Below are 14495 nucleotides of genomic sequence, written 5' to 3'. Positions count from 1 at the left end.
ATCACCAGTGGTGTACGGCCAGTGTAGGAGATCGCTCCCCACACCATGATGCCGGGTGTTGGTCCTGTGTGCCTCGGTCGTATGCAGTCCTGATTGTGGCGCTCACCTGCACGGCGCCAAACACGCATACGACCATCATTGGCACCAAGGCAGAAGCGACTCTCATCGCTGAAGACGACACGTCTCCATTCGTCCCTCCATTCACGCCTGTCGCGACACCACTGGAGGCGGGCTGCACGATGTTGGGGCGTGAGCGGAAGACGGCCTAACGGTGTGCGGGACCGTAGCCCAGCTTCATGGAGACGGTTGCGAATGGTCCTCGCCGATACCCCAGGAGCAACAGTGTCCCTAATTTGCTGGGAAGTGGCGGTGCGGTCCCCTACGGCACTGCGTAGTATCCTACGGTCTTGGCGAGCATCCGTGCGTCGCTGCGGTCCGGTCCCAGGTCGACGGGCACGTGCACCTTCTGCCGACCACTGGCGACAACATCGATGTACTGTGGAGACCTCACGCCCCACGTGTTGAGCAATTCGGCGGTACGTCCACCCGGCCTCCCGCATGCTCACTATACGCCCTCGCTCAAAGTCCGTCAACTGCACATACGGTTCACGTCCACGCTGTCGCGGCATGCTACCAGTGTTAAAGACTGCGATGGAGCTCCGTATGCCACGGCAAACTGGCTGACACTGACGGCGGCGGTGCACAAATGCTGCGCAGCTAGCGCCATTCGACGGCCAACACCGCGGTTCCTGGTGTGTCCGCTGTGCCGTGCGTGTGATCATTGCTTGTACAGCCCTCTCGCAGTGTCCGGAGCAAGTATGGTGGGTCTGACACACCGGTGTCAATGTGTTCTTTTTTCCATTTCCAAAAGTGTAGTAGGAGGCCACAGCGCACGCAGCAAGTAACAGTAAAATAAGCAACTCCCCAATGCAGAAACCTCCTCAGCACGACGTCCACAATTTTAGCCAAACAGACAAGATGCCTGATCCTGAACAAGTAAAACGATGCAGCCGGCCGGTGTGGCTGAGCGGTTCTAGGCGCTTCAGTCTCGAACAGCGCTAACGCTGCGGTCTCAGGTTCGAATCCTGCCTCGGGCATGGATGTGTGTGGTGTCCTTAGGTTATGATCATACAATGTAAGCTTTCACGGCCGATATTGTCTTTACTTAAAACTTCCGAGCTGATAGGCCGTCGTCGAAGTATAAAACTCTGTCCTGACGTTTCATCTCCGACTGCGGGAGACATCCACGGAGTTAAAGCTGACGGGACGGAACGTTGGGCCATAAGGTGTATAGAAAGCCCACACATACTTATCGTTATCTACACAAAGATTCAAACCACCACCCTAGACAAAAAAGAGGTGTAATGAAAACTTTGGTAGACAGGGCGTACAAACTTTGTGAACCTGTTTATTTCAAAGATGAGATTGAACATCTACTGTCAACTTTCGTGAAGAATGGCTATTCTAGCAAGGATATAGATCGAGCACTTCGCTCTAGGCAGAGAATCAGGAGTAACGACGAACAACAGTCGTCCAAGGGCAAAGTTTTTCTTCTGTTCATTAGTAAGGTCACAGACCGCATTGGGAAAGTTTTAGGCAAGTATGGAGTGGAAACTATTTTCAGACCTACCAGGAAAATAAAAGAATTTTTAAGGTCGGCGAAAGATGCACGACACCCTTGGGCTACACCGGGGGTATGTAAAATTCCTTGTAATTGTGGGCAGGTTTACATTGGTACCATAAAGAGAAGTGTGAACACCCGTCTTGTTGAACATAAGAGGAATTGCCGCCTGGGTCACACGGATAAATCGGCCGTAGCGGAACATCTTTACCAGGAAGGTGATCATGAAATAAAATTCAGCGAGACGAGCGTCATATCAAAAACCTCGCATTATTATGCACGCTTGTATAGAGAGGCTATCGAGATTGATAAACACCGTGAATTTTAACAGGGAAGACGAAGGTGTTAAACTGGATAAAATTGCCGGCCGCGGTGGTCTAACGGTTCTGGCGCTGCAGTCCGGAACCGCGGGACTGCTACGGTCGCAGGTTCGAATCCTGCCTCGGGCATGGGTGTGTATGATGTCCTTAGGTTAGTTAGGTTTAAGTAGTTCTAAGTTCTAAGGGACTTATGACTTAAAGATGTTGAGTCCCATAGTGCTCAGAGCCATTTGAACCATTTTTTGGATAAAATTTGGTTGTCAGCGTTGCACCGCAAGCGTGACTATCGATTACTTTCAATCGAGAATGTCGGCAATACCAGAGACAGTCTCATAGCCGACGCCCCGAGATGGACAGTGGCGCCCTCTGTAGAACCTATATGATCAGCGCTTCCTCGAGTTCTCTTCGCAGTTCGCAGCTGAACCTCCGTGGATGTCTCCCGCAGTCGGAGACGAAACGTCAGGGAAGACTTTTATACTTCGACCACGGCCTATCAGCCCGGAAGTTTTAAGTGAAGTGTCCTTAGGTTAGTTAGATTTAAGTATTTCTATGGGACTGATGACCTCAGATGTTAAGTCCCATAGGGCTCAGAGCCATTTGAACCATTTAAAACGATGCAGCCAAAGCATCGACCAGGCTCCCAGTTCAACGGTATAGTGGGGACAGAACCGGCCGACAACCAAGGTAAGAGTCAAGCAGTCTGAAACAACACCCACCAAGTCAGTTTCGCCGCTCTCTGTGTTCATCAACAAAGTCAGTCCATGAGTGAGCGATGCATCCAAAGCATAGACTAGGTTCCCAGTTCAATGATACACTACTATTCAAATGGTTCAAATGTGAGTGAAATCTTAAGGGACTTAACTGCTAAGGTCATCAGTCCCTAAGCTTACACACTATTCAACCTAAATTATCCTACGGTCAAACACGCACACCCATGCCCGAGGGAGGACTCGAACCTCCGCCGGGACCAGCCGCACAGTCCATGACTGCAGCGCCTTAGACCGCTCGGCTAATCACATGCGGCGATACACTACTGGCCATTAAAATTGCTACACCAAGAAGAAATGCAGATGATAAACGGGTATTAAATAGACAAATATATTGTAGTAGTAATGACATGTGATTACATTTTCACGCAATTTGGGTGCCTAGATCCTGAGAAATCAGTACCCTGAACAACCACCTCTGGCCGTAATAACGGCCTTGTTACGCCTGGGCATTGAGTCAAACAGAGCTTGGATGGCGTGTACAGGTACAGCTGCCCATGCAGCTTCTATACCACAGTTCATCAAGAGTAGTGACTGGCGTATTGTGACGAGCCAGTTGCTCGGCCACCATTGACCAGACGTTTTCAGTTGGTGAGAGATCTGGAGAATGTGCTGGCCAGGGCAGCAGTCGAACATTTTCTGTATCCAGAAAGGCCCGTACAGGACCTGCAACATGCAATCGTGCATTATCCTGCTGAAATGTAGGGTTTCGCAGGGCTCGAATGAATGGTAGAGCCACGGGTTGTAACACATCTGAAATGTAACGTCCACTGTTCAAAGCGCCCTCAATGCGAACAAGAGGTGATCGAGACGTGTAACAAATGACACCCCATACCATCACGTCGGGTGGTACGCCAGTATGCCGATGACGAATACACGCTTCCAATGTGCGTTCACCGCCATGTCGCCAAACACGTATGCGACCATCATGATGCTGTAAACAGAACCTGGATTCATCAGAAAAAATAACGTTTTGCAATTCGTGCACCCAGGTTCGTCTTTGAGTACACCATCATAGGCGCTCCTGTCTGTGATGCAGCGTCAAGGGTAACCGCAGCCATGGTCTCCGAGCTGATAGTCCATGCTGCTGCAAACGTCATCGAACTGTTCGTGCAGATGGTTGTTGTCTTGCAGACGTCCCCATCTGTTGACTCAGGGATTGAGACGTGGCTGCACAATCCGTTACAACCAGGACGCATGTCATTTCGACTGCTAGTAATAGGAGGCCGTTGGGATCCAGCACGGCGTTCCGTATTACCCTCCTGAACCCACCGATTCCATATTCTGTTAACTGTCATCGGATCTCGGTCAACGCGAGCACCAATGTCGCGATACGATAAACCACAATCGCGATAGGCTACAATCCGACCTTTATCAAAGTCGAAAAAGTGGTGGTACACGTTTCTCCACCTTACACGAGGCATCACAACAACGTTTCACCAGGCAACGCCGGTCAACTGCTGTTTGTGTATGAGAAATCGGTTGGAAACTTTCCCGATGTCAGCACGTTGTAGGTGTCGCCACCGGCGCCAACCTTGTGTGAATACTCTGAAAAGATAATCATTTGCGTATCACAACATCCTCTTCCTTTCGGTTAAATTTCGCGTCTGTAGCTCGTTATCTTCGTGGTGTAGCAATTTTAATGGCCAGTAGTGTATATGCCACAGCAAAAAAGGAAAACAAATTTTTAAGCCAATAATGTGTAGGCACAATCTGCATGTTGTGGCAGTAGTATTAGGCTGCTTCATGGGCCGATTTTTCAAGTGCTACACATGCACATGGACACGGAATGGAAACTTTTGACATGGATAGAACAGGGTATGTACACAGAGGGAGAGTAGGAAGACATGGATAAGGAGAGGGGGAGGAGGAGATAGGTATGGGGCGGGCGCAGGAGGAATGAATAGTACAAGTGGAATGTGGAGATGAATAAGGAGTGATGAGGTGGGTGACAAAGAGGGGGAGGGAGGAAGAGGAGGAGATGTATACTGAGAGGAGGCAAGAGGAGATGGAAAGACAGATGGCACAGGAGATGGGCGGACAGAGAATGAGATTATCACACAGAGGGAAAGGATGTGTGTTGTACATGACGTATTGGTATGTCGTACAGGAGCTATGCATGTGAATGGGCATTGCTATGCAGATAGAGTTGGGCAGGAAATGATGGGTAGTGAGAGAGGTGGGAGGATGTAGTGGACATAAGGAGTGTGAGGGTGGATGAGATGGACACAGAGAGATATTGGAGGAGATAGACAGAGAATGGGAGGAGGAGATGGACAGAGAGAGGAGAGAGGAGGAGGAGATGTTTAAGGCAGTTGAAAGATGAGGTGGGACAATGGGCATGTGGAGAAGGAAGAGGGGGAGATGTTCGAAGAGAGGGTGGGGAGGATGTATACAAAATATGGTCAGAGAGAGGGGATGGTATAGATCGAGAAGGATATGGAGAGACAGGGAGAGTAGGGATGAGGAGATGGACAGTTGGAGGTGAGAAGATGAGATGCACAGAGAGATGGAAGGAGGGAGGGAGATGTGGACAGAGAGAGTGGGGAGGAGATGTGTGAAATATAGGTGTCAAATGCTTAAACAAGCAAAGCTGAAGGGAAAAAGCAAGTATATACACATGAATAACAGTATTCTACAATATTCTCTGCTAACTTGTTGGTCAATGCATTGGTAAAATAATCGTCATGCCCATCACTTCTCTATCTAGTGGCAATGTTGGGAATTCTCGGATATACTTGTGAAGTCATGTATTCATTATCATTTCTACATTGATATAGTCCTCCTGTAGCCACAACATACTCAAGCAACGAGTTTTCAGTTAAATGGGCAGCAGCAGAGACTAGTGTGGTGAGTCTCCAAGTGGACGGGGATAGACACTATGGAGGTAACATCGTAGGACTGTTGGCGAGTTAAAAGCATTTAGACCCCACTTCTGATCTCTACCTGTCATCCCACGTTCTGTCACCTCACTGCCGAGATACAGGGTCATGCATAGCTGGGAAGAAGGATGGGTGGACGTGGTGGGCAATAAGCTAAAGGTAGTGAACTCAAAAATGCAGCAACGGCACATCCCCTCACAAACACACAGATAAGGTACGATTCTTTCAGTTGCCAATGTTTAGTACACAGCCATCTGATGCATGTCTTCTTAATCCTGCAAGAGGTTCCTCCAGCGTTAGGCACGTGGCATGCAGTCACAGTTCGCCACATTTTAGTTGACCATTTCTCATTGTCAAACAAGACGGCAGGGGCTCATTTACTTGCATATTCACTGTCTGCATTAGCTCACAGTGAGACGAATTTGGTACCAGTTTTAAGATTCTTTGAAGTGTTCTACTTGGTCTTTGAAATATGAGTGTAGACCATGTAACTTGGAATCAAGGTGGTTGGTTCATCCATCTTTCTTTTACGGATATTATTCAAGCAATGTGTCTCTGTCTCATTGTTGTTGCTTTTATCTTGTGTTATCCATGTTTAAAAATATTTTGGAACATAAGAGCAGATTTTCAGAATCTTAGAAGTTGCGAAAAAGTGTAAACATGATGGTGTCGATGATTGAGGCTGGGAGAAAATGAGTGCAATTTTAAATAAGAATGTATTTTAGCATCTGTTCAAGTTTTATATCCAAATATTTAATGCAGCAAATGCCCGCAACTGAGGAACATATTAATAAAATAAAATAATCTGGTTCAGCTGCCAGTAATGTATTATTTATTGCATGACCAGTTTTGAAGCCTGAAGGAAGATTTTCAGGTGCCATAATAAAATTATTTGATCGCAACTGACGATGGAGGTTTACGGTTAGAAACCGGTCGTGCAATAAAAACGAAATTACTGGCAACTGAAGCGGATTTTTTTATTGTATTAAAGTTTTACATGTTTTAACCACATCTGTCTATTTTAGTGAGTAACCCCTTTGTTGAGTGCCTATAAACCAAGTACACACACAGGCATGTGTGTGCATTAGGGCCGCGCACACACACACACACACACACACACACACACACACACACACACACACATCTTCCACCGAGCAGTGGAAAGTATTATACAGTTATGAATATTTTTTACAGATCAAAACAGTTTAGTGTATCAATACACAAAATCCAGGCCAACAGACGAGATATTGGGTTCAAGCAGTCAGCCATGCAAGGAGTTTTAATCTGTAAAGAAATTCAAAATAAACTTGAAAACACACTGACGTCATCTGATGTGGTTTCTTAACAATGGAGAACACAAGCATAATAACAGATTCTCACACTGAGGAAGGAACCAACACACTAAGTGAACATGACCCAGTTGGGATTAACATTTAAGTGACCCAAACCAACAACACATGACACTGTATGCCATAACACAGCCACAAACAATACAACAGGGAGTAACAATCATAAAACAAGAAAAGCGCTGACACAAACAGTGACACCACATACTAATACTCTAGTAATAAGGTAACCATGCTTGGGAGGAAAAGGCTAGAAGAAGTTTTATTTCGAGGCTCCATCTCCCCAATGACACATTGTGTATTGTTTATAGTACACTGTACAGTAATGTATTATTCGTCTCATTATCTGTTGGCAGAAGTATACCCTCTTCTTTATGTAAAACTACAATCAATTTATGTTACTTATCAAATATTTTCTGTATAAACCATGCATAAAACTGAAAATGTAACGTATGGTTTAAGAAATACTGCACTCAATTGGCAGAAGTATATCCTCTTCTTTATGTAAAGCTACAATTAATTTATGTTACTTATCAAATATTTTCTGTATAAACCATGCATAAAACTGAAAATGTAACGTATGGTTTAAGAAATACTGCACTCAATTAGCAATGAACTACATTCTCTTTCTACTAATAAATTTACAACCATAAGTTTATTCTTCAGGTAAAGCTAAAATTTATGTATTCCATGTATCAAATGCTCAGTCAGTATATAATTTGTATAACACCAGGTGTGTATGTATCTGATGTATCACACAGAATATAGCACAACTACCAACAACTAGACAAACAAACAACTACTGAATATCACACAGTGACTAAGACGCATAATTCCAAGTAATAAATCAATACACACAAGAATAGCAAACCTACATAAGCACACATTATTTGAGATGAGAACAGCTCGAGGTTCTACTGAGACCTTCTCATATGAAGTAGGTAGAATTAGGCTGCTATCAACCAACACGCTACTTAGACCATATTACACAACCAAAGGTAGCATATCACTTTATTCTACATATTGCAACTTATTTCTACCACACTTATTGTATCACACTTGAAACCTGGCTTATGAAGGAAGGCAAGATTCGGTTACGATTGTGGATGGGGCCATAATCAGTTAGTATTGGTTGCCTTTTTCAGTTGCACACATTTATTTTTAAAACAGTAATTCCAGACTCAACAATAAATAAAAAATACCACGCGTTATTAACGAAGAAATAAACAACTGTGTAAATAATAGTGGTTTAATTGCGTTACAGTTTTGCAAATCACTATAAAATACAGATACAGATAATGTTAGAAAACAGGCCACTGTGATCACAGCTGGTCTTACTCACCAAGAATGGCAATAAATTAAGATTGTTTAAGAACTCGCTGCAGTTACCACTTACGGGTATTGAAATATTAAAAGGTATGTAGCCACAAACACAGCAGAAGATATCAGACACAGGAATGGCAGTAAATAAGGTTTTAAGGCTTATTGCTAAACCACCAGTACAAATTAGAATTTTAAGGCAAATGGCCACAATCACAGCTGAAGGCCTTAAACGCCAGGATCGGCAACAAAATTATAAAAAATATTTGAAACCTTCTATAAAACAGCAAATACAATAGCAAAAGTTAATTTAAAAAAAAAAACAAGCAACTAATCGAGACGGTGCTCCAATAACGACCTCTGAGGAGGTCCGGCAACAAACACTTTCGCGAACGATGCGATAGGCTGCCCAAGAGTTGCATCACTTCGCCAGATGGTAACTCAGACTAGTGGCACTCCAACGTATGACTAGTGATAACTTGCTGAAGCTACCTGGCATCCGACAAACCAAAAACAACGATGGAAAAATACGCCAAAGCCGGAACTGGCGGTCTGCACTACGCCCCCAGAATACAATGTTTAGAGTGCCTGGGACGAGAAAGGAAGCGCTACCATATTTCCGTCCGATTCCACAGAACCGAAAATCTGAACAAACCAGTCACAGTACAGAACACCAGACAAACTAACAGTAACTAAAGCCACACTCGATTTGCGTGCGAAGGAAAACCGAAATGTAACCAACCAGAATCAGAAACCACACGTCATTGCACAAACAATCGCAAAGCGAGCCAAAAGCAAGTACCAAATGAGCGACATCAAATTCATTAGGCACACAAACGCACGCTGAAATCACTGCGACAACACTGACGATCGTTGGCAGAATGAAACAAATCTCTTCACTGCTTTATTAATTCACAGCTGAGTAACCACACCGTCTAATTACTGAGCCAAGTGCTTTTAACACAGCAGGGTCTTCAAGTACTAAGCGGTATGCAGATCCACAAAACTGTACATGATGGCACGATAGTAATCTGTCACAACATCACAAACGTACTACGGGGCACACACGGGTGATTGCTCTACTTGGATTAAAATGCTCTCATCTTACGGCTTGCTGGATCTGGTTTACGACGAGGCCGTGCACCCCCGTGACCACAGCCCTTCCATCCAGCAGTCCACGTGTGCCGCCAGCAGTCCCGGCGTGTTCCCGCACTGCGTGGACCTCACTCCTCCTGAGTCCCCAACCAAACTGCCCACTCACACGACCCGGAAGAACCACGACGTCACACCAAAGATAGGGCAACAGATACTGCATATCGATAACCGCCGCTGCTGCCAGTAACGGACAGGCGACACTTGCGAAACGAGTGGCGCCAGTCAAGACGAGAAGAAGACAAACAACCGCAACCATGCCAACTGAAGGATACGGTGTGGCCTCCAACAGAGGGCGGAAACCTACAAACGGCACCAACGCGAGCCGCAGCACAGCTCAACACTTCTTTTGATACTTACATTATATAAATTATATTCTCCTCAACTAGGCAGAAACAAATTATATAGAACCTTATTAACAATCGTGAACCATTAAATTCTCTGTAACTCAGAGAAATTTTTATATATTGTGTTATTTATAGTATTTAAAATAGCATTAAGAACTGCATATCAATAAGATTGTAACAATAAGAAGTTTTTGCAATAGATTTAGTAGAATCCGACCCACCTTACATTTCAAGGTGGTGGGTTACTCCGTACTGTTAATGAAATAAATAATAAATAACTGCCGTTGAACCACTACTCACAGTATCCTAGAGTGTAAGCTGACCTAGTGTCTGGGAGATGCCTAACGTCTACTGACCGTTTGCTTTGGCTGTGGTTACCAGGAGCAGCCTGACGAGGATCCGGGTGCTCATCCTGCAGCTGCCAGTGGTGCAGTGGCTCATCGACCTGGTGCTCTTCGTCCTCTTGGCTGAGGACCAGGTGGGTCTCCTGGCACTTTGCTAAAGCATGACTGCCATGTGCTGTGTTATTTGATTTTAAGTCCTCCAACGCTCTTTTAAATTCTGATTCTAATACTGGATCCTCTACCTCTTCTAAATCTACTCCTGTTTCTTCTTCTGTCACATCAGACAAATCTTCCCCTCATAGAAGCTTCCAGTGTATTCTTTCCACCTATCCGCTCTCTCCTCTGCGTTTCACAGTGGAATTCCCGTTGCACTCTTTAACGTTATCACACTTGCTTTCAGTGTCACCGAAGGTTGTTTCGACCTTCCTGTATGCTGAATCTGTCAATCCGCTAATCATTTCCTTTTCGATGACTTCACATTTTTCTTGCAGCCATTTCGTCTTAGCATCCCTGCACTTCGTATTTATTTCATTGCTCATCGACTTGTATTTCTCTATGCCTGAGTTTCCCGAAACATTTTTGTTCTTCCTCCTTTCATCGATCAATTGAAGTATTTCATCTGTTAGTCATGGTTTCTTCGCAGCTACCTTCTTTGTACCTATTTGTCCCTTCCCTTTTTAGACATGTCTATTCCTCCTCAACTATGCTGCCTACTGAGCTATTCCTTATTGCTGTATCTATAGACTTAGAGAAATTCAACCGTATCTCGTCATTCCTTAGTTCATCCGTATCGAACTTCTTTACGTGTTGATTCTTTCTAAACTTCAGCCTACTCTTCACCACTACTATATTGTGACCTGAGTCAATGTCTGCTCCTGGGTGCGCCTTACAATTCCTTTATGTGATTCGGAATGTCTGCCTGACCATGATGTAATGTAACTGAAATCTTCCTTTATCACCCGGGCTTTTCCAAGTATACCTCCTCCTCTTGTGATTCTTGAACAGAATGTTTGCTATTACTAGCCGAAACTTGTTACAGAACTCAATCACTGTTTCTCCTCTCTCATTCCTTGTCGAAATCCCATATTCTCCTGTAACATTTTCTTCTACTCATTCATCTACAGCTGCATTGAAGTCCCTTTACGTATCGTATTACCCTTTCAATATCCTTACATATCTGTCCCTTTATCTTCAGCTTGTGACGTCGGTATGTATACGTGAGCTATCGTTGTTGGTGTTGGTTTGCTGTCGATTCTGATAAGAACAACGTTATCACTGAACTGTTCACAGTAACAAATTCTCTGCCCTACCTTCCTACTTACTCCTGTTATACGATTTTATGCTCCTGTTGATATTACCCTCACTCATCTGACCAGAAATACTTGTCTTCTTTCCACTTCACTTCACGGATCCCCACTATATCTAGATTGAGCTTTTGCAATTCGCGTTTCAGACTTTCTAGTTTCCCTACCACTTCCCATCTTCTGGCATTCCACGCCCCGCCTCGTAGAACGTTATACTTCTCTTGATTATACAATCTTTTTCCATGGTAACCTCCCACTTAGTAGTCCCCTCCCAGTGATCCGAAATGGGGGACTATTCCGGAATCTTTTTCCAATGGGGAGATCATCATGACACTTCTTCCACAACAGGCCACATGTCCTATTGATACACGTTACATGTCTTTAATGCAGTGGTTTCCATTGCCTTCTGCATCCTCAAGCCGTTGATCATTGCCGATTCTTCCGCCTTTAGTGGCAGTTTCCCACCTCTGGGACAAGAGAGTGTCCTGAAACTCTGTCAGCTCCTCCGCCCTCTTTGACAAGGCCGTTGGCAAAGTGGTGACTTCTTATACCGAAAGTCTTCGGCCGCCGTTGCTGATTATTAATCATGTGGTCTTAGCAACGGGCATGTAATCAGCATGCGTCATGTATCTGACGATAATCACTGCCGTATCTGGAGCGGTTACAGCACTGTGAAATGTTCGTGTGATTTTGTAGCTAAAAAATAAAAAAATAAGTAATATTAATAGAACGGTATTGTGTTCGTCGTACAGAAATACGAGTGCTAGTTAAACCTGAAAGACTACATTTCAGTTAATACTGATGTAAAGAACCATAAAGCCAGATGGAAGCTATATTCGCTGAGACTTTACAATTTACATGTCTCAGCACATTGTGTGCTGTACTGAGTTGATAGTGAATTTGTCCGTGTGTTAAAAAGATAACCACTCTCGCTTATAGCCGTCACCTTCGTCTGCCATTTGGCATCTGCTGATGGTCATAGGTCTCCTCCAACATCCTCCATTAATCACGTCTTCACACATCTACATGGGTAACCATAAAGTTTCAGTTACCACCTTGGCAAACCAAACTACATACTGAATTACTCAAAAGAGGGAAGAGTCGCATAACAGATCATAAATTACTCTGAAATGAAGCATTGTTACAGGAATCACTTTGTTCACTGAAAAATTAATGTGGGTACTTTTTTAATTAGAAAAACTTCAAGTTTTATAAGTGCATCCTAATGCTGTACCAATTTTCACTACAAGAACGGTATATCTGAAAATAAATTTTATGTTGTAAATATTTTATTGTATATTTGCGATTTAAGATGTATCATCTTTGCCGGCCGGAGTGGCCGTGCGGTTCTAGGTGCTACAGTCTGGAACCGAGCGACCGCTACGGTCGCAGGTTCGAATCCTGCCTCAGGCATGGATGTGTGTGATGTCCTTAGGTTAGTTAGGTTTAATTATTTCTAAGTTCTAGGCGACTGATGACCTTACAAGTTAAGTCGCATAGCGCTCAGAGCCATTTGAACCATTTGTATCATTTTTGTATTATTATGTGGTTAGTCATAGACATCAGTTACAACAATCAGACAGTGGATATGTTCACTTTGTGAGCATACCTCCTCCCCTGGTGTACTTTGACATGTTCCTGAGTAATCTATTGAAGTATCTAAACAGGGTCTGTAACTACTTTAGGTGTGAATGAAAGATCAGTAGATGACAATGAAACAAGCAAATATTTATCTGAGTATATGAACACATTATAACTGAGTCCTTAGGATTCATGCTGGTTACATTCACGTGAGGACAAACACATTATGACAATTGTCCCACATGGCTACTGTTCTTGTGAAGGTAGGTTTCAGTGCGTCTCTTCATCGATGACAAAAGTTCCACGCTTGTTCCGAATGCCCTGACAACAATTCCTGTGTTCCCACAGTTCATCAGCACTATCAGCGGGCTGTAGTACACTATAGCTTTTCAATATCCCCACACAAAAATCCGGTGGGTGTAAGTCAGGGGTCCTCAGAGGACATGTTATTGGTGATCCTCCACCAATACACTTATTGTCGAAGATTCAGAATGCAAGTTGCCAAACAGCCACATGAAAGTTTGCTGATTCACCACCATGCATGTACACAATACACACATTTTCACTGTAAGAATATCATCCAGACATCATTAACAGTATGGTAACACTGGCTTGACTGCACTAGTGTAAATGTTGTGTCAAAGAAACCATTGACTCCTGGACCTATCTTTATTAGGAGTATTTGATTGTTTTGTTGTCTCCTGCTAACACCTTTCACTTGCACCTAAAATTATAAAACACCCTGTAGCTATGTATAGAGGTTAATTAGATTTGCAGTTCAGTTCCCTAGTATTTTAGCCATTTAGTTTCTCTTTTATTGTTTCAATATGCTTAAAAACCGGGAGCAGTTATTTGTATGACTTGACACTCAAAAAATTTTCTAAAAATTTCACCTGGCTTGTGTTGACAAAATTTAATCATGCATTACTGAAGATAAATGATGTCCTGAAACTGTGTGAGTTTACTAAGATTACGTTAATTAAACTTCCTGGCAGATTAAAACTATGTACTGGACCGAGACTCGAACTCGGGACTTTTGCCTTTCACTGACAAGTGCTCTACCAGTTGAGCTACCCAAGCATGACTCAAGTCCCGTCCTCACAGCTTTACTTCCGCCACAGTAAAGCTGTGAGGACGGGGTTTGAGTCGTGATTGGGTAGCTCAGATGGTAGAGCACTTGCCCGGGAGAGGCAAAAGTCCCGAGTTCGAGTTTCGGTCTGGCACACAGTTTTAATCTGCCAGGAAGTTTCATATCAGCACACACTCCGCTGTAGCGTGAAAATCTCATTCTGGATTACGTTAATTACTTTTTAAACTTCTCAAATGGCTATGTAGTGTACCTGATGACGTACTAGGGGAGGCAGATGGTGCTAATAGTGTCATCGATAATAGGAACTTTTGGGCTAATTGAATTATCTTCCTCAGGATACTGTAGTATCTGTAAAGTCTACCCTAGGTTAAGAAGACCAATTCAAAAATATACGCTTTCTTGCAACATTCTGTGTGTGTCA

General features: G+C 43.9%; 1 protein-coding gene across 1 annotated transcript in view; it reads left to right on the top strand.

Annotated features, from left to right (window-relative positions):
- The window catches only part of LOC126106169 (organic solute transporter subunit alpha-like), a 38811-nt gene that overhangs the window by 9102 nt on the left and 15214 nt on the right, over positions 1–14495 (top strand). Inside the window, exon 4 of the mRNA XM_049912408.1 lies at positions 10137–10233. Within this exon, the coding sequence (XP_049768365.1) occupies positions 10137–10233 (97 nt within the window). The remainder of the gene's footprint in view (positions 1–10136; positions 10234–14495) is intronic.

Source organism: Schistocerca cancellata, chromosome 10 (genome assembly GCF_023864275.1).
Source record: "Schistocerca cancellata isolate TAMUIC-IGC-003103 chromosome 10, iqSchCanc2.1, whole genome shotgun sequence".
Taxonomy (NCBI): domain Eukaryota; kingdom Metazoa; phylum Arthropoda; class Insecta; order Orthoptera; family Acrididae; genus Schistocerca; species Schistocerca cancellata.
Note: the sequence above shows the minus strand (reverse complement) of the source record. Positions and strands in the feature narration are given on the sequence as shown.